The 24,853-nt window shown below is 38.5% G+C and overlaps 1 protein-coding gene across 1 annotated transcript in view; it reads right to left on the bottom strand.

Annotated features, from left to right (window-relative positions):
- The window catches only part of YAF2 (YY1 associated factor 2), a gene marked incomplete at both ends in the record, with an annotated part of 101,991 nt that overhangs the window by 51,898 nt on the left and 25,240 nt on the right, over window positions 1-24,853 (bottom strand). The window contains 2 exon segments of the mRNA XM_080705757.1: window positions 14,962-14,975; window positions 14,977-15,034. Of these exon segments, the coding sequence (XP_080561883.1) occupies window positions 14,962-14,975; window positions 14,977-15,034 (72 nt within the window).

The raw sequence follows: 24,853 nt of genomic DNA, 5'->3' as shown, positions 1-24,853 counted from the left end.
AATCTTAAGACTATAAACTTTTAGAAGAAATTCTGGGTCATAAAACCTCACAACACTGAAATTGGCAGTGATTTTGATTTCTTGGATATGATTTCAATGGCACAGGCAACAGAAGGGTAAACAAACTCCCTAAAAAAAAAAAAAAGTATATCCAAAGACAATGTAAACAGAGTTAAAAGTTGCTGATAGAACGAATACAATATTTCCAAATGCTATATCTGAAGGTATATTAATATTCCAAATAGAAATCCTAAAAATTAGCAACAATAAAAGCAAACAATACAATTTAGAAATAGGTAAAAGACTAACATAAGTAATGAATCTCCACAGACAACCAATCTTAGTTGTCTGTTGGATGGAAAATCTTGTTTCTCTGGTTCTGGTGTGTGTTACCTATTTCTTCTTTGTAGTTAATCTCTTTCAGTATTTTCTCTAGCGCTGGTTTTAAAGACATAAATTCCATCAGTTTCTGTTTGTCATGAAAGCTTCTTATTTCCCCATCTAATTTGATAGAAAGTTTTGCTGAGTAGGAAATTTTTGGCTGGAAGCTGTTTTCTTTCAGAGTGTGGAATATGTTACTCCAAGCCCTTCTGGCTCTCATGACTTGGTTTGGGAAGTCTGGAGTGATTCTAATTGGTTTGCCTCTGAATGTCACTTGGCCCTTTGTTTTTGTTGCCTTTAAGATTCTCTGCTTGGCTTCCACATTGATCATTTTGACAATTATGTGGCATGGGGATTCTCTTCTCCGATCCTGTCTAAAGGGAGTTCTATAAGTTTCCTGGACCTGTGTATCGACCTCTTGCTCTATGTTTGGAAAATTTTCTGCTATTACTTCCATGAAGAGATTGTTGATCCCTTTGGGTTCTCCCTTCTTTTCCCCCCTCTATTCCAATTATTCTTAGGTTAGCTCTCTTAAAGTGGGCCCATATTTCTTCAATGTCAGATTCCTGCTGTCAGATTTTTTTTTTTCTAAATTAGAAACTATGCGTTCATTTTTGGAGTGATCATCTTCTAGGAGCAAGATTCTATTCTCCATGTGGTCTAATCGGTTGTTTATACTTTGAATTGAGGCCTTTACTTCATTGATTGCATTCTTTATCTCTTTTTGGCTCTCTTGAATTCTTTTCGAAACACCTCTATTATTTCTACAGTTATTTTCCTGATTTGATCTTCTAGAAATCTCTGAATTTCTGTTTTATCAGGTTCTGATGCTGTGGGGTTGTGGGCATTCATTGCTCCATTGTTATTCTTCTTTCCCATGATTTTGGAAGTTTGTGCCTTCTCTGGGTTCTTCCCTGGGTCACTACGACTTCACTTAAGGTGCTCTGGATCTCAAGTCTGTGGTATCTCAGTCCCCACTACTCCTTTACTGGGTTGTATCGCAAAGTCTCAGACCCAGGGAGTCAATCGAGGCTGCTTTAGACCATGGGGGGGTGCCCGGGTTGGGCGTTCTCCTGCAGGGAGTTGTGACTATGGTGTGATATCTCTGCCACCGCCACTCCCCCACTGGGTCAAGTCCCTGGAGGTGCAGTACTGGGATTTCTCCTCTAGGGGCCGCAATTTGACTCACTGTCGTTGAGTGCACTGATGGAGCTGCAGTGGACTCGGTGAATTCACTGCTGCTGCCGCCGGTGGCAATATGGCACCACTGCTACACCCTCGGCTGTGAAGCTGGCGTATTTCTTCTGTTTTTGAGCTCCACTCTGAGTCCCTGCAGGATGTGCTAGCCCAGCCCCTCGGAGCATAAGATGTTCCCGGTGCCGAAAAATCTGCCGAATTGCTCCCGGCTGCTTTGCAGCCGCTCACCTCGGCTTGCTGTCCGCCACTCCTCTCTGGAGCCTGGTGGGCTGTTGAGTTTGTTGGTCTGGCGCCATCTGGTGAGCTCGCTGCTGCCGTTGGCAGTATGGCGCTATTGCTACGTCCTCGGCCGTGAGGCCAGCGTATCTCCTCTCTGGCTCTGAGCTCTGTTCTGAGTTCCGCTCCTCTCTGGGGCCTGGTGCTGCAAGGGAAGATGGCGCCCGCGCCGCGGCTCTGGCCACAGCACTGCGGTCTGGTTTCTTTCTGGTGTCTCGTTTTTCCAGCCCTCTTTTTCTCTGTCCCTTGTATTTACATTTTTTGTTTCTCTGCTAATGGTGTTTTCTGGCTATGAAAGGCGCTGATTTTGTGGTAACAGAGATTGGTTGTTAGCAGGGCTCATAAGACCCGCTTTTCTCTGTCGCCATCTTCGGTAAAATGATTTTAAGGTGAAAAACAGTGACAAAGCTGCAGAGGCTTGAGCCAGGAAAGTTGTTCCACCAAACAGTAACCAGGCTCCCTTTTTATCTCTGGCAAAAGGGCTACATAGTAAGAAAGAAGTACTGTGTGCACATGGAACAGGATTTAAGTAAGTTCAACTGTATTCATCCAGCCATAATACCATGCTTTCTCTGAGAATCCTCTCAACTAAAATCCAAGAAGTTAAACTTATAAAGAGAACTTATGTTCTCTCATAATGAACTTATGTTATATTTTATTATTATAAACATTAGTATCATGCAGAAAAAGTCTACAGCCTACCTGGAGACTTGAAAAAAAAAATGTGTTCTTTAGGAAATTAAGAATTTCAAAAATAAAATACAAAACATAAACAGTCTTACAAGCCGGGCATGGTGGCGCATGCTTGTAATCCCCACGCTTGTGAGGCAGAGACAGGAGGATCGCACAGGTTCGAAGCCAGCCACACTGGCTTAAGAGACCCTGTTTCAAAAAAATAAAAAAATAAAAAAAAATAAAAAGTATAAAATAGGTCTGGGAGTGTAACCTGGAGGTAGAAGGGCTTCCAGCAACCCCAGTACCAACTCCCCCCAAAAAAACCAGTTTTATAAGACAGGACTGACTGGAAGATAAAGAATACTGTGACACTATGAACAACTGTATTATCTGATATTTTAAGACTACTAGCTTTAAAAATTGTGCTATGCTCAGAAAAATTAAAGATTTTTTTTCTTTTGTGGTACTAGGGATGTTCAGGGCATTCTACCTCCAAGCTACAACCCCAGCCCTATATTCTATTCTTTGGTTTTTTTTTTTTTTTTTTTTTTTTTGGTAGTACTGGGGGTGAAACCCAGAGACTCTCTACCTCCAGGCTATACTCCTAGACCCATTTTATATTTTATTTGGAAACAGGATCTCACTAAGTTGCTGAGAGCCTCACTAAGTAGCTGAGGCTGGCTTTGAACCTGTGCGATCCTCCTGTCTCAGCCTCCCAAGCACGGGGATTACAAGCAGGCGCCACCACGCCCGGCTTATTCTTTGTTTTAAAAAAGGTCTCAGTGAGTTGCAGATCGCCATCAATATTTCAGTGCCTATTTCCCATCCCTCAAATCAAGATATTTCTTCCCTTTCCTATTTGTGTTTGGAAACAAGGAGGCAGGGATGATCATACAGGAAAGGATAAATGAATTAAATTATTTTCCTTATCTCTCTCCCTATAAAACTCTGAACTCTTTAAAGAGAGAGGCCAAACACCATTCATCTCCCTTTCCCCAGTACCAGGTGCTTATCTGTGGCTCACTACCTCAGAACTAGGCTAATATCTAATCTTTCTTTCCTTTTTTTTTTTGGTACTAGGGACTGAACGCATGGTGCTCTACCTTTGAGCTACGTTCTCAGCCCTCTTTTATATCTTATTATAAAACAGAGTCCCATTAAGTTGCTGAGGCTGGCCTTAAGCCTGTGATCCACTCATCTCAGCATTTGAGAGGCTGGCATAAATGTAATCCCATGTACTGGGATTACAAGTGTGAACCCCCAAACCAGCTTAGAACTAGGCTAATCTTTCAGATATTGTGTCAGAGCCACTACTGCTTTTTTATAATAGACCAAAATCAAGAGTAAATAAAGATTAAAATAATAAAGGTCAATCTTTGCAGCATTTCTTTTTGCAAAAAGAAGCTATGATACATGTCCTTTAAGAAAAACAAGCAGCCCACAAAATCAGTTTTCTTTCAATCATATCACCAGATCTCCCTCATTTCCCAAGCCCATTCAGAGGCACCACTATTCTTAAGTTGTAAATGATATCACATTACACACATCAGTCTGCAATTAGCTTTTACTTACATGTGTAAGGTCTCTCCATATTCATACATATCAAAAGATGATATGGCAAAGTGATGAGCTCTGTATCCAGGCAACTGAGGTTCAAATCCTAACTTTGACTCTCAGCTCTGCTATTTAATAGCTATGACAGTCTATGGGTTATTGGTATCATTTGGGTGTGGCTTGAGTTGGTCCCTAAGGGTTGGATGCTTGGTTCCCAGTGCTGTCATATTAAGAGGCTGGAGCTAGTAAGAGGTAATTAGGTCAATGGGGTATAAGCCTCAGAATACCCCCCCCCCCCCGTACTGGGAATGGAACCCTGGGGCATTCTACCTCTGAACTACACCCAGCCCTATTTTTTTAATTCTTTATTTTGAAACAGGGTCTTACTGAGTTACAAAGGGCCTAAGTAGCTAAGGCTGTCCACGAAATGCGATTTTCGTGCCAGCCTCTCAAATGCTAGAAAAACAAGCATGTGCCACCACACCCTCATAAGGGATTAATGATGGTCTCACCATCACTGATGAGTGAGTTCTCTCAAGGGCCAGTTATTAAAACAAACAACAAAAGAACAAGACTGCCACTTCCCCACTCACTGGTTTCCTGTCTCACCACTTCCTTGCAATTGCTATGCCATTCACCATGAGGTCCTTGTCACAAACAGAATAGATGAGGCCACCCTAGTCATAGATAGTCAACTTCAAAAACCGTGAGCTAAACAGGGCTCTTATCTCTATAAAGTTCCTAGTTTCAAGTATTTTGTTATAACAGAAAACACAGAGCTCAGTAATTCTCCATAATATAATTATTCTGTATCTAATTTATATATGTTCTCCTACTGAGAGACATTTAAGTTGTTTTCCAAATAAATATCCATGTACAAATCTCCTTGGGCAAATGTGCAAGTTTTTCTAGACTTATACCTTATCTAGTAATTATTTGCTAGATAATAGAGTATGCATATATTCAACTAAATAATACCCCATTCTGAGTACTGTAATCTAATGTATAAAAATTAACACTTTGTTTTTTTTTTAATGGTACTGAGAATTGAACATAAAAGCATTCTACCTTCAAGCTACACCCCCCATCCCAACTGTATTTCTTATTTTGAAACAGGGTCTCACGTGGTTGATGAGAGTCTATTTGGTGAGGCTCTGCTCAAACCTGCAATCCCATCTCAGCCTCCCAAGTACTGGGATTATAGGCATGAGCCACCACACCTGCCTCAATTCATATGTTTTAAAGAACATTTCCCTACAAATAGCATTAAGCGTCTTTTTAATTCTTTGTTGTCCAATTTCCAGTTTTCTCTGCTGCAAAGTGCATTTATACACATTGCTCATTTCTCAATATTTATAGTCTGGACAAAAATCCACTGAATTTTTTTTTTTTTTTTTTTTTGGTACTGGGGTTCCTGGAAGCCCTTCTACCTCCGCGCTACACTCCCAGACCTATTTTATATATTTTTAAAATCTGGAAACAGGGTCTCTTAAGCCAGTGAGGCTGGCTCCGAACCAGTGCGATCCTCCTATCTCCGCCTCCCAAACATGGGGATTACAAGCGTGTGCCACCACGCCCGGTGCAAAATCCACTAAATATTAAGAAGACATTGTACCTGTCTGTTCTCGGTAATGCCAATTATCTTTCAGTTTGGCTTTTCTTTTTTCTTTCTTTTTTTTTTTTTGAGGGGAGCAAACCCAGAGGCATTTTATTTATTTTTTGTTTTTGTGTGGTACTGGGGATGAAACCATGGGCATTCCACCTCCGAGCTATGCCCCCAGCCCTGTTTTTTTAGCCTTTACTTTCAAACAACATCTTACTGAGTTGCAGAGAGCTCACTAAGAGGCTGAGGCTCTCCACAAACTGCAATCCTCGTGTCTCAGCCTCACAAATGCTGGGATTACAAACACACCTGACACCCAGTGGCATTTTAAAACTCAAAATTACATCCCCAGCCCTATTCCATTTTTTTAATTTTTATTTTAAAACAGGGTCTCACTAGGTTGATGAGTCTCACTAATTGCTGAGGCTGTCCTCTACTTGCGATCCTCCTGTCTCAGCCTCCCAAGTACTAGGATTACAAGAGTGTGCCACTGCACCTAGTTCTTTTTATGACATTTATTTAAGTTTTTCTGTGTGTGTGGGGGGGGTAAAGGGTAGAAAGGTACTGGGGATGAAATCCAGGGGCATTCTTTCTTTGAGCTACTCCCCCAACCTATTTTATTTTAAATTTTGAAACAGAGTCTAAGTTGCTGATACTGGCCTTGAACCTGTTATCCTGTCTCAGCCTCCCAAGTACTGGGGTTATAGGTATATTCCACCATGCCTGGCATGTTTCTCTTTCTGAGGTAATAAAATAATTTATCTTTGACAGCTCATTCTTCTTTTCTTGACTTGCTAAAGAAATTTTTTCTTTTCTTTTTTTTTTTTTTTTGGTGGTACTGGGGTTCCTGGAAATCCTTCTACTTCCGGGCTACACTCCCAGACCTATTTTATATTTTGGAAACGGGGTCTCCTAAGCCAGCGAGGTTGACTTCGAACCTGCACGATCCTCCTGTCTCTGCCTCCCAAGCGAGGAGATTACAAGCATGTGCCACCACACCCGGCAAGAAATATTTTTATATTCTAAAATAACATTCTTCTATATTTTTCTTTTTTGAAAAAGTAGCTTTTCAGCTGGGCGTGAACACCCTCTCTTGGGATTACACTTCCCTGTACTAGAAAGGTGAGACAGGCAGGATCAAGGCCAGTCTCAGCAACTTAGTGAGGCCATTTGCATCTTAATGAGACCCTGTTTCAAAAAAAAAAAAAAAAAAAGGCTGAAAGTAGATCTCAGAGGTAAATGCCCTGGGCATTTAATCCCCAGTACCACACAAAAAATTAAAAAATAATAAAAAGTAGTTTTTTTATGTTTACTGTTTAATTCAACAGGAATTTCTGTATATGGTTTGTCTGCTAGTTTGCTGTAGTGCTATGGATCAAACCCAGAGTGTCACACTACAGGAGGCAAGTACTCTACCACTGAGCAACACCCCCAGGTCCTTACATAATGGTTTAGAGATCTAGTTCCCTCATCCCCCAAAATAAAACCAATTTGTCTATTTTTTCTTTCCTTAGTGATAAAAATGCCATCTCTGGCAGTTGCCAACTTTCTAAATACATACAGATCCATTTCTAAACTCTATTCGGTTAATCTGTCTTTTCCTATACTAATAATATACTACTTCAAGTGCCATCCTTTCATTTTTTAAAATTGGGACATAACTCACATAGCAAAGTATATAAAGAATAAATGTATAGCTTGATTTTTAAGCACAAATACCCCATATGATTCAGTCCAGACCAAGATATTAACATTTCTCATACTCCAGCAGGATCTCATGACCTTTCTTCATCAATAACATTCTTCTAAGACAACTGCTATTCATTTCTTATCAATATATGAGTCCTACCTCCTTCAAAATAAAGAATAAAAACTAGGGCTAAGATTGTAGTTCAAAGGTAGAATGCCCCCTGGGTTCAATCCCCAGCATCACACACACAAAAAGAAGTTCATCCACCTTTCCAATTTAAGAGCATTTTTATATATTTTTAACATGAATGAATATTGAGTTTTATCATATACTTTTGCTAAATTCATCTAGATTTTCCTAAATTTTCTTATAAAGTACATTAATACAGTTCTCAAATATTGAACTATTTTTACAATCTAATCCCATTTATTTTTAAAATTGTTTTCCTTTTTTTATTCTTTTTTTCTTACCTCACTTAAAATGTTCATGCACCATAAATACATTTGAATGTGATATATTTTCCCTTGTATATTCTTTCCAGTCCACATTTCAAGATTAAACTTGTTTTTTTTTTTTTAATAGAATCATGGCAATTTTCTTTTTCTGTTCTGAGTCAATTTGTATAAAATTGAGATCTGTTCTTAAATGTGTATCTGAAATTATAAGTATCACCATTAAAGCTATTTCTTCTGATACCACCACACACAAACTAGCATGCCAGAAATAAAAAAAGATACATAATGAAAAATTTTGATGAGGGCATGGTAAAATTAGAACCCCCAAACATTAGTGGTATGAAAGTAAAATGATAGTCAGCCAGGCACGGTGGCATACACCTGTAATCCCAGTACTTGGAAGGCTGAGACAGGAGGCTCACAAGTTCAAGACCAGCCTCAACAACTTAGTTAAATCCTGTTTGAAAATAAAAACAGAACTAGGGGTATGGCTCAGAGTTAGAATGCAGCTGGGTTCAAACCCCAGCACCCTCCCCACTCCACACCCCATCCTCTGCCAAAAAAAGTAAGAAGAAACATGTTATGTGAAAGAAACCAATCGAAACAGGTACAGATTATAAGATTTTGTTTTATGAACTAACAAGACAAAGAGAGGGGAGGGAATGGGGTAGAAATTGGGAAAGGGCTAAATAATTGATGTGTGCATGTATGTCTCTACCATCTTGTACCCCATTAAGATGTATGACTAAAATGCACCAATTAAAAAAAAAAACTAGCAAGATATGGCAAGTCTATAGAAACAGAAAAAAGATTCATAGGTGCTTAAAATAGTGAGTTTAGGGAGATGAAAATTTTCTAAAATTGACTATTGATACCATAGCACAACTCTGCTAAAAAAATAAAAATAAAAAAACCTAAATCCCATTCAATGAATTGTACATTTTAACTGGGAATAATTGTATAGTATGTGAATTGTATCTCAACTGTTTGTTTTATTTATTTTGTTGTCCTAGGGATCAACCACAGAACCTGGCACATGCCGGTCAAGTGCTATACCGCTGAGCTATATATACCCAGCCCTGTTACTTTAAAAAAAAAAAAAAAAACAAAAACGATCCCTTATGGAGAAATGTACCAAAGTGTCAATTTCTTTAATGGTTTTCTATTTGTTTTCAGTTTTTTTCCTGAAGAGCCAAAAATATGAAAAGATTTTTCCCAATAAAAAGATTTTTTTCATCTTCATTTTGAAATTTATTTAGTGATTCCTTGTCTTCTTAAAATTACTGTTGTATTTATAGTGATACTTCTTTTTAAATTGGTGAAATCTGCTTTTCTTGATGAGTTTCCAGAATTAACTGAAAAGAACCAGCATTTTTTTTGACCGATTATGATACTGTTTTTATTGTTGCTGATTATTTTCTAGCTCATCAAATTCTATTTTTATTACAAGAGTCCCTTCTCTTCCTCCTTTCTTTGGTTTTATTGTATCTCATATGTATGTATGTATGTATGTATGTATGTACTTATTTATTTTTTGAACTACTGGGGTGGAACCCAAGGGCTTTTCTACCTCTTGGCTATACTCCCAGACCTATTTTATACTTCATTTGGAAACAGGGTCTAAGTTGCTGAGAGCCTCACTAAGCAGCTGAAGCTGGCTTTGAACCTGTGCAATCCTCCTGTCTCAGCCTCCCACCCAGGATTACAAGTGCTGGGATTACAAGCATGTGCCATGCCACCACACCCAGCTTTGCTTTTTTTTTTTTTTTTTTTTTTTTTTTGGCGGTACTGGGGATGGAACCCAGGGGCATACTACCTCCAAACTGAACCCTCAGCCATATTTTTTTATTCTTTATTTTGAAACAGGGTCTCACTGAGTTGCAAAGGGCCTCACTAAGTAGCTGAGGCTGTCCTTGAACCACGATCCTCCTGTCTCAGCCTCCCAAATGCTGGGATTACAAGTGTGCACCACACCCGGCTTTTTTATTTTTATTCTTATTCTGTTGTTGACTAGCAAGATCATTTATATTCAAAATATTTTCAATCTTTTGCCGGGCGTGGTGGAGCATGCTTGTAATCCCCGCGCTTGGGAGGCAGAGACAGGAGGATCGCGCAGGTTCGAAGCCAGCCGCGCGCTGGTTTAGGAGACCCCGTTTCCAAAAATGAAAATGTAAAAAATAGGTCTGGGAGTGTAGCCCGGAGGTAGAAGGGCTTCCAGGAACCCCAGTACCACCAAAAAAAAAAAAAAAAAAAAAAAATATTTTCAATCTTTTAGTCTAATATATGCATTATTTAAGGTAAATTTACTCCAAATCGCTAATCACTATTTTCTAGGAGTCCTGAAGTTATGATGCTTTAGATTTTTTTTTTTTTTTTTTTTTTTTTTGTCTCTTACTCTATCTTGCTGTGTTCCCCAAGCTGGCTTTGAATTACTGAAATATTTCCTCAGTAAATTGGATTAGATTACAGGGTACACTGCCACTGCCATGCCCAGTTCCACTATATTAAAAATTTTTCTTCTCCCCATTACACCCCTCTTTCTCTGTCTTTCTTTCATGTGTGCAGGAGTACTGAGGATTAAACCCAATGGCATTCTACCTCAGATCTATACCGCTAGCCCCCCCTCATTTTTTTGAAAATGGTCTCACTAAATTGACAAGGCCTCCTAAGTACTAGGATTACAGGTGCACAGCACTATGCCAGTCCTAATCCGTGTGTGTGTGTGTGTGTGTGTGTGTGTGTGTGTGTGTGTGTGTGTGTAGTAAGAGATTGAACCTAGGGGCATTCTACCTCATTCACCAGCCCTATTTTGCTTTTTATTTTGAAACAGGGTCTTGCTCAATTGCCTAGGTGAAACTTTGAGGCAAAAGTTTCCATTATAAATGGTCTCTATTAGCCGGGCGTGGTGGTGCACACTTGTAATCCCATCATTTGGGAGGCTGAGACCAGAGGATCACGGTTCATGGACAGCCTCAGCTACTTAGTGAGGCCCTCTGCAACTTAGTGAGACCCTGTTTCAAAATAAAAAAATAAAAAACAGGGTTGGGGATATAAGCTCAGAGGTCAAACGCCCCTGGGTTCTATACCCAAACCCGCAAAAACAAAAACAAACAAACAAAAAACAACCTATTATAAAGCCCATCTTTAGTCACAAAAAAGGACATTTTTTTAAAGAGATCTCTTGTCTATTATTGTCACATTTTATCCAACTATGCCTGCTCTCGTCAAGATATGGAAAGAACAGGGTCCATTTATTTCAACTTAGAATTACAAAAGCTGAAACACAATAGAGTTCTTTTTTAAAACCATTCCTAGCTGGGCGTGGTGGCGGGCGTGGTGGCACAGGCTTGTAATCCCCTCGCTTGGGAGGCAGAAACAGGAGGATCGAAGCCAGCCGCACACTGGCTTAGGAGACCCTGTTTCCAAATAAAAATGTAAAAATAGGTCTGGGAGTGTAGCCCGGAGGTAGAAGGGCTTCCAGGAACCCCAGTACCACCAAAAATAAATAAATAAATAAAATAAATAAAACCATTCCTAAACCCCTCAAGATATTTCACATTCAAATATTTCAGGATAATAAGAAAACTAAATATGTCAACATATATCTTCAAAGAATATGAGCACTGTCGATAAACTACCATTGTTATACCATAGACATTCAGCAGCAGATTCAAAGCTAGTGTTTTAAGCCACCTAAAATGTTCTTATCTTGGCTTGCCTAATGCTTGGACCTGAACTGGTTCACTGGTGATTATTTATTTTTATTTATTTATTTTTAGTGGTACTGGGTTCCTGGAAGCCCTTCTACGTCCGGGTTACACTCCCAGACCTATTTTATATTTTTTTATTTGGAAACAGGGTCTCTTAAGCCAGTGAGGCTGGCTCCGAACCAGTGCAATCCTCCTGTCTCCACCTCTCAAGTGCAGGGATTACAAGCGTGTGCCACCACGCCCGGCCACTGGTGATTACTTAGAAGACACTGTCAAAGAACATTTTCTTTCTTCTATGACTTCTTCTAATCTTAAAATTAGATTTTATTTACTCCTTCATTAGATAGGTTTTTGTTTCTTAGGGTTTTATAGTGTGTGTGTGTGTGTGTGTGTGTGTGTGTGTGTGTGTGTGTGTGTGTTTGTTTCTAGGGATTGAACCCAAGGGCAGTCTACCTCCAAGCTACACCCCCAACCCCATTTTTATTTTGAAACAGGGTTGATGAGAGTTTCACTATGTGCTGAGGCTGTCCTTGAACCTGTGATCATCCTGTCTCAGCCTCTCTTTGCAACTTAGACACTGTTTCTGAATAAGTAACAGGGTTGGGTATGTAGCTAAGGCAGAATGCCCCTGGGTTCAGTTCCCATTACCAAACACACGTACGTGCGTGCGTGCGTGCGTGTGTGTGTGTGTGTGTGTGTGTGTGTGTGTGTGTGTTACTGGAGATTCTCTAGGGGCATTCTATCTCCAAGCTACACCCTCAGCCCTATTTCATTTTTTATTCTGAAAGAGGATCTTAGTAAGTTGAAGAGGGCCAGGCTAAGTTGTAGAAGCTGCTTCAAGTAAGGCAGGCACCCCCCACATGTTGCAGTGGATATAATTTTATCTGGGTCATAGTGTTAGAAACCAAGATAAAAAGCTATAAAATCCTCTCAAAGAGTATACAACCAAGCTTAAGAGTTTTAAATATTTAAAAACAAAATAGTGATGCAACCTAAAGCACTAAACTATATGAGGAAGAAACTGTAAAGATAACTGTAACCACAGAAATGTTTTAGACCAATCTACAGTCAAATACTATGTAACAAGATTACTTACTACGTGCTGCTAGGCATCATACAATAAGCACATTCCACAAATTAACACCATCTTACAGAAAACCTACCTCTCCACTGGGAAAACACAGGTAACAAAGATTCTAGCAAAAAAGGACTGATACAGGGTAGAATGTCACTCAACTTTGAGGTATAGGAAAATAGCAGGAGGAAGCCACTTCAAGAAAATGAACACTACTCAAAAGTATAAAAATGATAGCTAACCAAAAAAACTTAAGGCTAAAAATAATGGAATTGAGAGGACTTGAATACCTAGCAAAGAAATGAAAATTTTAGAAAACTACAGCAAGATATCAATACAGGCTCTATGTGCTGAAAAAATGCCCTTCAGAATAGTTATCTGATTGCAGTGCAGAATGAGAAACCAGAAGAAAACTCTACTTGACATTTACATGCCACCTCAATAAATCATGTTGAGGTGAAAGAAATCAGAAAGCTCAAACTGAACTAATTCTGTCATACCTCACATTAATAAGTTCTTTCATTACAATCAAGGAAGTAGCAGATATAACTGCAATATGGCTGAAACTATTTTTCAAATACATCTTTAATAAAGCTAAAAGTACGTATATTGAGCTGGGCGTGGCACGCGTTTGGGAGGCTGAGACAGGAGGATAGCTCAGGTTCAAAGCCAGCCTCAGCTACTTAGTGAGGTTCTCAGCAACTTAGTGAGACCCTGTATCCAAATAAAATATAAATAGGTCTGGGAGTATAGCCTACAGGTAGAAAGCCCCAGGATTCCACCTCCAGTACCACACACACACACAAAAGTAGATACATTGAAATTTATGTCATTAATAACTGATAGTTAAAACAGGCATGGTGGCACATGCTAATCCCAGTACTCTGGAAGCTGAGACTATTCACAAATTCAAGCCCAGCATGTGATAACTTATGTGAGACCTTGTTTCAAAACAAAAATAAATAAATCAGTGGTAGATAAGGATTAATCCCTAGTAAACAATTCATTCATTTATTTATTTATTTGGGGGTACTGGGGGTGGAACCCAGGGGCATACTACCTCTGAGCCATACTCCTAGTCCAATTTCTTATTCTTTATTTTGAAACAGGGTCTGAGTTGCAAAGGACCTCACTAAGTAACTGAGCCTGGCTGCAAACCCGGATCCTCCTGTTTCAGCCTCCCAAATGCTGGGATTACAAGCATGCCTTACAATGCCTGGCTTCCCAGTATCACAATTAAAAAAAAAAAAAAAAAAAAAAAAAAAGGATGTGCTAAGCAGATTGGCAATGCAGCTCAGTGGTAGAGTGTTTGCTCAGTATATACAAGACCACAAGACCTTAGATTAAATCCTCAGTACCACAGAAAAAAACGGAATATTTTTCATTTATTTAGATACTGGGAATTAAACCCAGGAGAATTCTACCTTTGAGTAACACCTCCAGCCCTATTTTTTATTCTTTACTTTGAAAATGGGTCTTACTAAGTTGTGGAGGGTGTCACTAAGTAGCTGAGGCTGGCCTCAAACTTGTGACTCCTGTCTCAGCCTCCCAGGTACTGGGATTATAGGTATGCACTACCACACCTGACTAAAGAAACAAAATTAAAAAAAAAAGGGCTAATCAATTAATATAAAATTTCTCTTACTGTTCGTTACTACTGTGCCATAATTCGACTAAATTTGATATGTACATAAATTTATAGTACACATATTAACTTTATTAAAAGCAACATCAAAAATATATATTTGTAAAAAACTTCAACAAGGACTAGGCTACAGGTCAGTACACTGCTTGTCTAACATCATGAGGCTCTGGGTTTGATCCCCAGCACTGCAAAAAATAAAAAATAAGATTTCAACATATACTTTTTCCTATACTGCTTTAGAACCACATCATTAACCAAAAGCTAATAAATAGTTATTTTTCATAAAGTTATGAGGTAAATAGCATACTCAAGATTACCATATTCTTTTTTATATATCTATTAATATTCTGGCATATCATCCATACACTAATTTATATAATACACATCAAGCATACCAAAAGAAACTATCTCAAACAACTTTCTTTCTTTCTATTAAACAAACTCTTCCTAAAGAGAAGAAATCTGAGAAGAAAAAAATCTCAAGCTTGTAAAAACTAGATTACTTACCAGTAACTTGAGTTATCCTATTGGGTCTTTTCCCTCACAGATCCACCTCTCTTGCCCTTCTGTCCAGCATGAGACTCTTCTTGATGGACATCCACTGGAACTGAGGGGGCATGCAGTACAGACGCATATGTAAGAAGGTTGGGGGCAGGGGATTTGGAAGATGCTAGAGACATGCTTCAGTGCACTTGCTTACCTTCCTGAAATTGGAAATTTTCAACCGTTCCTTGGTCCTCGAGGCATTCACAATAACTTCAAAGAATGTGGATCTGTGGAGATTACCCAATAGGAGAACTCCAGTTACTGGTAAGTGATCCAGGTTTTTCTTCTCTATCAGAATAAAAAGATTATTTAATTTTATTTGAGATTATCAATACATGTAGAACTACAGGAGAAAAGGATAGAAATTTGTCAGATAATAAGAACACACCAGAGTAAATGTGAAAAAAATTTGCCAACTACAGGGACAACAGAAACTACTGGCATTATTAGAAATACAAGGGGTTGCCGGGTGTGGTGGCGCACGCTTGTAATCCCAGCATTTGGGAGGTTGAGACCAGAGGATCGTGGTTCGCGGACAGCCTCAGGTACTTAGTAAGGCCCTCTGCAACTCAGTGAGATCCGGTTTCAAAATAAAAAATAGGGCAGGGGGTGTACCCCGGAGGTCAAAATGCCACTGGGTTCCATCCCCAGACCTGCCAAAAAAAAGAAAAAAAAAAAAAAGAAAAGAAAAGAAAAGAAAAGAAAGAAACAAATACAAGGGGGGAAAGCTGGGCATGGTAGTACACATATGAATCCCAGGACTTGGGAAAACCTTTAAGAAAATTGTAGTTTCATGATTCTTCATTCTATGGAAACAGAAAATGTACAATTTTTTCTTTAAGAGTAAATATGGTAAAATGGTCTGTAAAATCATTCCACAGTAACAAATTCAAAAATCTAATTTGAGGGGGTAACTAGGGGTTGAAATCAGGAGCAATTTGCCTTCAAGATATACCCCAATCTTCTTTTATTTTTTTACTTTAAAGAGGGTCTCACTAAGTTGATAAAAGTCTGTTGCTGAGGCTGGACTCAAACCTGCAATCCTATCTCAGTCTCCTAAGTACTAGGATTACATGCATACACCACCACATCGGGCTTCAAAATGTCTTTTGGTATATGTGGGGGTGGGGTACTGAGGATTGAGCCCCAGGGCATTCCACCTCCAAGCTATACCCTCAGCCCTATTTTTATTTTGAAACAGGATCTAACTCAGTTGTGCAGGGCTTCACTAAGTTGCTGAGGCTGGCTTCGAACCTGTTATCTTCCCAAGTACTGGTATTACAAGCATGTGCCATGACTTGCTTCAAAATTTAACTCTAATGAAACTCATATTTCAATTTTCATATGATGTAATATTTGTATTTAGTAAAGGCCAACACCACACTTGTTAGTTCCCTTTTAATTTTAAGACACAAATTACTGTTGGTAAAATATATGCATTTTTCTGTATACCTGAATCATAAAATACTATAATAACAATGCATTAGATTTCAAGTGACTCATTAACTCAAACAGGGGAATTACACTACGATGGTGGGAGTATGTATGAACCAAAGATTCATGCACTGGAAATGTGGTCCTCAGTGTGACAATGTTGAGAGATGCTGGAATTTCAAGAGGTGGAGCACAGCTAAAACTAATTGGGTCATCAGGACACTGCCTTCAGAAAGGATTAATTACAGCCAGGCATGGAGGCACATGCTATAATCCCAGTACTTGTGAGGCTGAGACAAGAGGTTAGAACACAGGTTAGAAGCCAGCCTCAGCAACTTAACAAGACCCTGTTTCCAAATAAAAAATAAAATAGGGTTGAGGGTTTAGTCAGAGGTAAAAAGGCTTCCTCGTTCCATCCCCAATACCACACACAAAAAAGAAAGGATTAATTATAAAATTATAAGAGTAAGTTGTTATAAAGAGCAATATTGGTCCCTCCTTACACTGGGGCTTCCTATATTCCTATGTGAACTCTTCTGTACTTCCCCTCACCACTAAGACACCATTTACCTTGAAGCCCTTCTTAGAGTCCAAATAGATGGAATCACCCAATCATAGACATGCAATCTACAAACTGTGAGCTAATTAAATTCTACTATTTATACAGTACTAGGCTTCAGACATTTTTTAAGCAACAGAAAATAGATTAATATAGACATCTATTTCTAATTGTAAATATAAAGATCACTATCAAAAGGTCAATTAGTTAACTTTTCTAATTAGATTCCTCCTTAACTTCTATTCACTGAAGATCTTATAGTGTATATTGATAAAATAGATACAGGAGCACTAATCCAAATATTTCTTCCTAGTGATATAGGCTAGGATAAAAGATAAAAAATTAAATGGTAATTTCTAACTTTTCTTTATAGCAAATGCAGTCCTCACTGAGATTTAAGTCTTGCAAACTCAAGATAGAATCAAATACATATTTAAGATAATTTGAAGCTGGGCATGGTGTGATACCCTTATAATCCTGCTACTTGGAAGGTGAGACAAGAGGATTTCAGTTTGAATCCAGCACAGGGAAACTTAGTGAGACCCTATTTTAGGATAAAAATAAAGTAGGGCTAGGAATGGAATGTGGCTCAGTGGTATAATGCCCCATATCACACCCCAAAATAACAATAATAATAAAAATTTGAGAACTAAAACATCTTGAAAATAGTTTAAGCAACCAGAAGGGTCAATCAGAAACTGGCATTGCAAGTTATATTTTGTTTTGTTATTATTCCATAAGCCCAATTAAAATGAATTCATCAAAATAGTTTAGAAAAAATAGATTAGGATGCTCTATTCAATAGACAACATCCTTGTGAGATCTAATCATTATAATGTTTAGCAACAAAAAGGCACTCCTTTAACACAAATCCCAAATCAAACATTTCACTAATGAAAATCTATTTCACAAAATCAATCCAAACCCATGGAAAGAACAGTTTAAAGTGTGGTAGCTAGCCGGGCGTGGTGGCGCACACTTGTAATCCCAGCGCTTGGGAGGCAGAGACAGGAGGATCGCGCAGGTTCGAAGCCAGCCGCACACTGGCTTAGGAGACCCTGTTTCCAAATAAAAATGTAAAAATAGGTCTGGGAGTGTAGCCCGGAGGTAGAAGGGCTTCCAGGAACCCCAGTACCACCAAAAAAAAAAAAAAAAAAAAAAAATGTGGTAGCTAGCCGGGCATGGTGGCGCACATTTCTAATCCCAGCGCTTGGGAGGCGGAGACAGGAGGATCACGCAGGTTCAAAGCCAGCCGCATGGGCTTAAGAGACCCTGTTTCCAAATAAAAATATAAAATAGGTCTTGGAGTGTAGCCCAGAGGTAGAGGGGCTTCCAGGAACCCCAGTACCACCAAAACAAAAATAAAAGAATAAAAATAAAGTGTGGTAGCTAGCTTTCATTTCTCCTACCACCCCCTGGCTTGGACATTACAACTGGTTTTGATTATTTCAGTTACATTATTTCTATTTTCCAATTAAGATTTAAGCCAGGTACTGTGTGGCATGCCTATTAATTCCAATACTTGGGAGGCTGAGATAGGAAGATCACAGATTCCAGGAATACCTCTGCAACCAAGAGAAACCCTGTTTCAAAAAACAAAATAATAATAATAATAATAATAATAATAATAATAATAAAAATAATAAGACTAAGGGTATAGCTCAGATGCAGAATGCCAGGCCTGGATTCAATTCTCAGTACCACCAAGAAAAAACAACAACAACAAAGATTTAAGATTCTGCCAGGTGTGGTGGTGCACGCTTGTAATCCCAGTACTTGGGAGGCTGAGACAGGAGGATTCATTCAGGTTTGCAGCCAGCCTCAGCTACTTAGCAAGGTCCTCCTCAACTTAGTGAGACCCTGTTTCAAAATAAAGAATAAAAAGTTGGGCTGGGGGTGTAGCTCGGAGGTAGAACACTCTTGGGTTCAATCCCCTGTACTATATGTGTGTGTGTGTGTGTGTGTGTATATTTTTTTTTTTTAAGATTCTAATGCAGGTATTAAAGTTGCAGAAATTTTTTCCTCATATAAATCCTGGATTCAGAATTCAGTTTAGTAAACTTTAGCATTATACACATATTCATATATATTTAAGTGACATTATTGATGGTTCATATATAAATATGAGGTGTGTGCATATACACTCAGAGAGAAATAGACACAATTAAGTTGAGCCTTATATAACCAAAGTAAGATAAAAAGTAAATTATAAACTTACCTATTAAGTAATATTATTTACAGAAACTCTTTTTAGCTCCTTTAGCTTATGGAATAGTTCAGATAAACAACAGAATCTTGTATTATCTGATTTTTCTTAGCTAGATCTTCCCTCTTATTATCATTTAAGGAGAAAGACCTAGACAGCACATTACTTATAAACAGAAATTTTGAGGGTGTGTGTATATGTTACTGAAGATGGAACCAAGGGGTGCTATATCATTAAGCTACATTCTAGCCCATTTTATTTATTTATTTATTTATTTATTTATTTATTTATTTATTTACTTACTTACTTATTTATTTTTGCGGGTCTGGGGATGGAACCCAGGGGCATTCTACCTCTGAGCTACAGCCCCTGCCCTATTTTTATTCTTTATTTTGAAACCGTGTCTCATTGAGTTGCAAAGGGCCTCCCTCACTAAGTAGCTGAGGCTGTCTGCGAACCGCCATCCTCCTGTCTCAGCCTCCCGAATGCTGGGATTACAAGCGTGTGTCACCACACCCGGAGCCCATTTTATTTTTTGAAACAGGATCTTACTATACTAGGCAGGCTGGCTTCAAACTTGTGATTCTCTTTCCTCAGCCTACCAAGTAGCTGTGGATTGCAGGTGTGTGCCACCATACCCAACTGATACTTTGCCTTTAAAAAACACACACACACACACACACATACACACACACACACATATATATATATATATAGTTTTTATTTTATTACACACACACACACACACACACACACACACACACACACACATTTTGGGGGGGTACTGGGGATGGAACCCAGGGGCATTCTACCTCCGAGCCACACACCCCCAGCACTATTATTTTTGAAACAGGGTCTCACTAAGTTGTGGAAGGCCTAAGTAGTTAAGGCTATCTGTGAACTGCACTCCTCCAGTCTCAGCCTCCCTAATGCTAGGATTGTAAGCATGTGCCAACACACCATGTAAAAATATATATTTTTTGAGACAGGAAGACTGAAGGTTCACAGGCAACACACAATAATTTAGCAAGACTGTTTCAAAATAAAAAATAAAGAGGGCTACGGGTATAGCTCAGTAAGAGCATCTCTTGGTTCAATTCCTGCTACCCTCCACACACACAATATACACACACTAGACAAAAATTTATTGAGTTTATTGTGCCTTATCCCCTCCCATGTACACTTATACTTCCCTCAGGGTTTCCCTATGTGTTCAGGCTTATAGTTGTTGTGTTTAAAGATTTTTAAAAATGTGGAAAGCTGGGCATGGTGGCACACACTTGTAATCCCAGCTCTGGGGAGGGTGAAACAGGAAGATTGCACAGATTCGAGGTCAACCTCAGCTACTTAGTGAGATTCTCAGCAACTTAGTGAGACCCTGTTCCCAAATAAGGTATAAAATAGGTCTGGGAGTGTAGCCCAGAGGTAGAAAAGCCCCAGTTCCACCCCCAGTACCACCAAAAAAAAAAAAAAAAAAGTGGAAAACATCTTTGTACATTTAAGTCTATATTATAATAAGCAAAAACACTGTGTGTATGTTTACTATAACATGACAGGCACTAGGACTATTTTACCTTTTTAAACTTTTTTAAAAAACCATCCATTCTATGCAATATGCTGTGTAGAATATCTGTCTTAAAATTCAAAGCCACAAAAGAAAAACAATATTTAGGGGAGAAAAAAAAGAAAAAAAAAATCAAGCCAGCTAATGTCAAGTTCACTGTCAGATTATTGATATATAGCTCCTGTAAATAACTTTTTTTGAGAAAGATATAAAATCATCTGGAACTGAAAAAAATATTTTTCCTTTCACTCAGTTAATTCCACTATCTCTCCTTATACCAATTCATAAAGCAAAAAGAGCACTATTTTCTTGTTTACCCAAATTAGTCTAAAATCAAGATGGCAAAACTATATTCACTTGTAATAGACAGTAACAAGGGAACATCATAAGGCATTTATAAGGATTTATTAAATTAATATTAGGAAAGCATTTAGAAACAATATCCAAAATCTAGCCATATATCAAATTATTAACATATCTATTCAGAAAAGGAATTATTTTCAAATGACTTTATACATCTTTAGTAGATATAGTCTGAAAACTAAAATACCTCCAGAGAAATTCTAAACTTGACTTAGATTATTTGTTAATATTGGTAATATTTTGAAACTATATTCTTCATATTGCAGAAGAAAATAAGTAATTTGTTATTAAAAATTACATTTTGCAGCAGAAAAGAGCCACAAGAACACAATAATGTTAAAATCAAACTGCAAAACCTATATCAGCATATGCTAAAGATTTTTAATTTTTATTTTATTATATTTATTTTGGTGGTACTGAGGGTAGAATGCAGGGGCTTTCTACCTTTGGGCTATACTCCCAGAACTATTTTATATTTTATTTGAAAACAGTCTCACTAAGTTGCTGAGAGCCTCACTAGGTAGCTGAGGCTGGCTTTGAATCTGTGCAGTCCTCCTGTCTCAGCCTCCCAACCATGGGGATTATAAGCATGTGCCACCACGCCCGGCTTTACTAAAGATTTTTTTAAAAACACAGAACTTGAAAATAGTTCATTCCTGAGAGTAGTTACTAAGCAAACCACTATTATTATCACACCAATATATAAGTCCTGTCTATAAAATAAGCCATTGTATTAGACTTACTTTAGTAAAGGAAGCTACTCAGACTAAAAGTTGCCAGAAACATTGCTGCAAATTGTTTTCCACATTCCAAAGCATGACTTTTCAGTTAGAATCTTAGAACTGTACCTGCTGACAACTTCTAAAATGAAAGTATCAGAAAAGCAGTATACGTCTATGTTCTTGACTGACATTTGATGGATGAAACATTAATATCCAACCTGTTGTAAAAAGCTGAAGGTGGAGGATGCTAACTAGGTAAGAGTTGCTCTAAACAGAACAATTCCCTGTTTATTTTACATTTTGGGTTTCCCTCATAAGCTGCTGCTGCTTCTTTTTGGTACTAGGGATGGAACCCAAGGGCATTCTACCTCCAAGCTACACCCCTAGCCCTATTTTCCATTCTTTATTGTTTTATTAATTTATTATTATTATTATTATTATTATTATTATTATTATTATTATTTTATGTGTGGTACCGGGGGTTCCTGGAAGCCCTTCTCCCTTAGGGCTACACTCCCAGACCTATTTTATATTTTTATTTGGATACAGGGTCTCTTCATGATCCTCCTGTCTCCTCCTCCCAAGCACAGGGATTACAAGCGTGCTGCACCACGCCCAGCTTCCATTCTTTATTTTTCAAACAGGGCCTCAATGAGTTGCAAAGGGCCTCACTAAGTAGCTGAGGCTGTCCTCGAACTCGATCTTCCTGTCTCAGCCTCACAATGCTGGGATTACAAGTGTGTACCAGCACACCCAGCTCCTCATAAGCTTCTTTTTCAAGAAAGACTCCTGCAACAACTTTTTTTTTTTTTTTTTTTTTTGTTGTTTTTTTTTGTGGTACTGGGGATGGAACTTCTACCTCCAGACCTATTTTATTTGGAAACAGGGTCTAAGTTGCTGAGAGCCTCACAAAGCTGCTGAGGCTGGCTTTGAACCTGCAATTCTCCTGTCTCAGCCTCCCAAGTACTGGAATTATAAGCATGCACCACCATGACCAGCTGCAACAACAAAATTTTTGTTTTGTTTTGTTTTTTTGCGGTGTTTAAGATGGAACCCAGGGGCATTTGACCTCCGAGCTACACCCCCTGCCCAATTTTTTATTCTTTATTTTGAAACCGGGTCTCATTGAGTTGCGGAGGGCCTCACTAAGTAGCTGAGGCTGTCTGCAAACCGCGATCCTCCAGTCTCAAGCCTCCCAAATATGCTGGGATTACAAGCATGTGCCACCACGACTGGCTAACAGCAAAAATTTTAAAGCATTACAGGATATTGTGGTGAGCAGCCCCCAAGATAGCCCACAATAATCCCACCTCCTATACTGAGGCCTTAATATAATTGCCTCCTCCTGATTTAGCGACTTATCTCTAAGGAGAATTTGGCAGGACTGAGAGGACCAAAAGTACCTAAAAAGGCTGTCGTTGCTGTTTTGAGGACTCAGCCTCACAGTCTCTTAGATATCTTCCTTTGAGGCAAGCAAACTCCTACAGAGAAGCCCAAGTGGCAAGAAACTGATGTTTTTAGCCAATAGCCAGAGACCTGCCAACAGCCACATGAGTAAGCTGGAAGCAGGTGTTCCAAGGCCAGCTGACAAGCACAGGAGGGAGCCTGAAAGCAGTAGATAAATGAAATGACTGCAGTTCTGGCTGACATTCTGACTGCAGCCTTGTGAGAGAATATTAGAAGAACATAATTGTAAGACCGAAATTAATCTGACCAGATTCTAAACAGCTCTGCAGTAGTTTTCAAATCAATTCTTAACAATTTCTAAAATATAAGTAAAAATATTTTTAATTGTAAAACTCATTTTATTGCTGTGCACAGTGGTGCAAACCTGTAATCCTAGTACTTGGGAGGTTAAGACAGGAGAATCACAGTTTCAAGGCCAGTTTCATCAATGTAGAAAAACCTGTTTTTCAAAATAAAAAAGGACTGGGAAGTAGTTCAGAAGTAGAATGTTCCTGGGTTCAATTCCCATTACATATGTGCGCAGAAGTGTGTATATATAATAAAACAAGGAAAATTTTTCTAATATAAATTTCAATATAGTCTCAAATCAAAACAGCTAGTAGTTACTATAACTGAAGAAAGGTTCTGAATGTCTCATTTTCCTTCCTTTGAAAGAAAAATGATTCCTTTACTACCAATGAATAAAAACTTCTAAGTAACAATTTCTCTACTGCATGACAGGCTCAGCAACTAGCGAAACTCTCATCAACCTAGTGAGACCCTGTTTCAAAATGAAAAACAAAATAGGGCTGGGGGTGTATCTCAGAGGTAGAATGCCCCTGGGTTCTTCATCCTCTCAAAAAAAAAAAAAAAATGCACATAAAGCTGAGTATGGTAGCACACACTTGTAAGCCCAGTACTCTGGAGACTGAGATAGGAGGATCACAGGATCAAGTCAGCCTCAACAACTTAGCAAGACCCTGTTTCAAAATAAAAATAAAAAGGACTAGGGATGTAACTTGGGAGTAGACTGCTCCTGGGTTCAATCTCCAGTACTTCCACCACCCAAAAAAGTACACATAGTGCCAGCCAGGGTGACAGCTCAATGGTAGAATAGTTGCCTGGCATGTGTCAGGCCCTAGATTTGTTCTACAGCATCAAAAAAAAAAAAAAAAAAAAAAAAAAAGGTCACATAAAGCCATTAAGTACTGAAATACCACTTTTCGAAGTCTTTAATGGATGTTCATTAATTACCTTATCCATGAAAGCTTTCATCAAGATATTAATAACAGTAAGTAACAGTGAGATACAAACCCATTCTATTTGAATTAATCCTCAAATATTAATGCTACATTATCTTCTACCTAATCAGAGAAATAGCCTAGCTAGTTTTTCTATTTCCATTCAGTCCATTCTCATTATAGCAGCCACACAACACTTTCACACACAAACTCATTCAATGGCTTGTTATACTTTCAACAAATGTGTCTTATCATTTATGACTAAGCTGTGATCTGGAAGTTTGCCTACTTCTCCAGTTTCATCTGACATCATGCACCCCTGCCTTACCACATGCTAATCTTTGCTAAATATAAAACAAACTTTTTCCTACAGAAAGGGCTTTAACCTTGCTGCTAACCAGAACTTTTTTTTTTGGTGGTACTGGGGGTTGAACCCAGGGGCTTTCTACCTTCAGTCTAAACTCCCAGACCTATTTTATATTTTTTTATTTGGAAACAGGGTCTCACTAAG

This window comes from Muscardinus avellanarius (genome assembly GCF_963383645.1).
Source record: "Muscardinus avellanarius genome assembly, chromosome: 11".
NCBI classification, from domain to species: Eukaryota; Metazoa; Chordata; class Mammalia; order Rodentia; family Gliridae; genus Muscardinus; species Muscardinus avellanarius.
The sequence above is the reverse complement of the archived record's forward strand: the minus strand, read 5'-3'. Positions and strand labels throughout refer to the sequence as shown.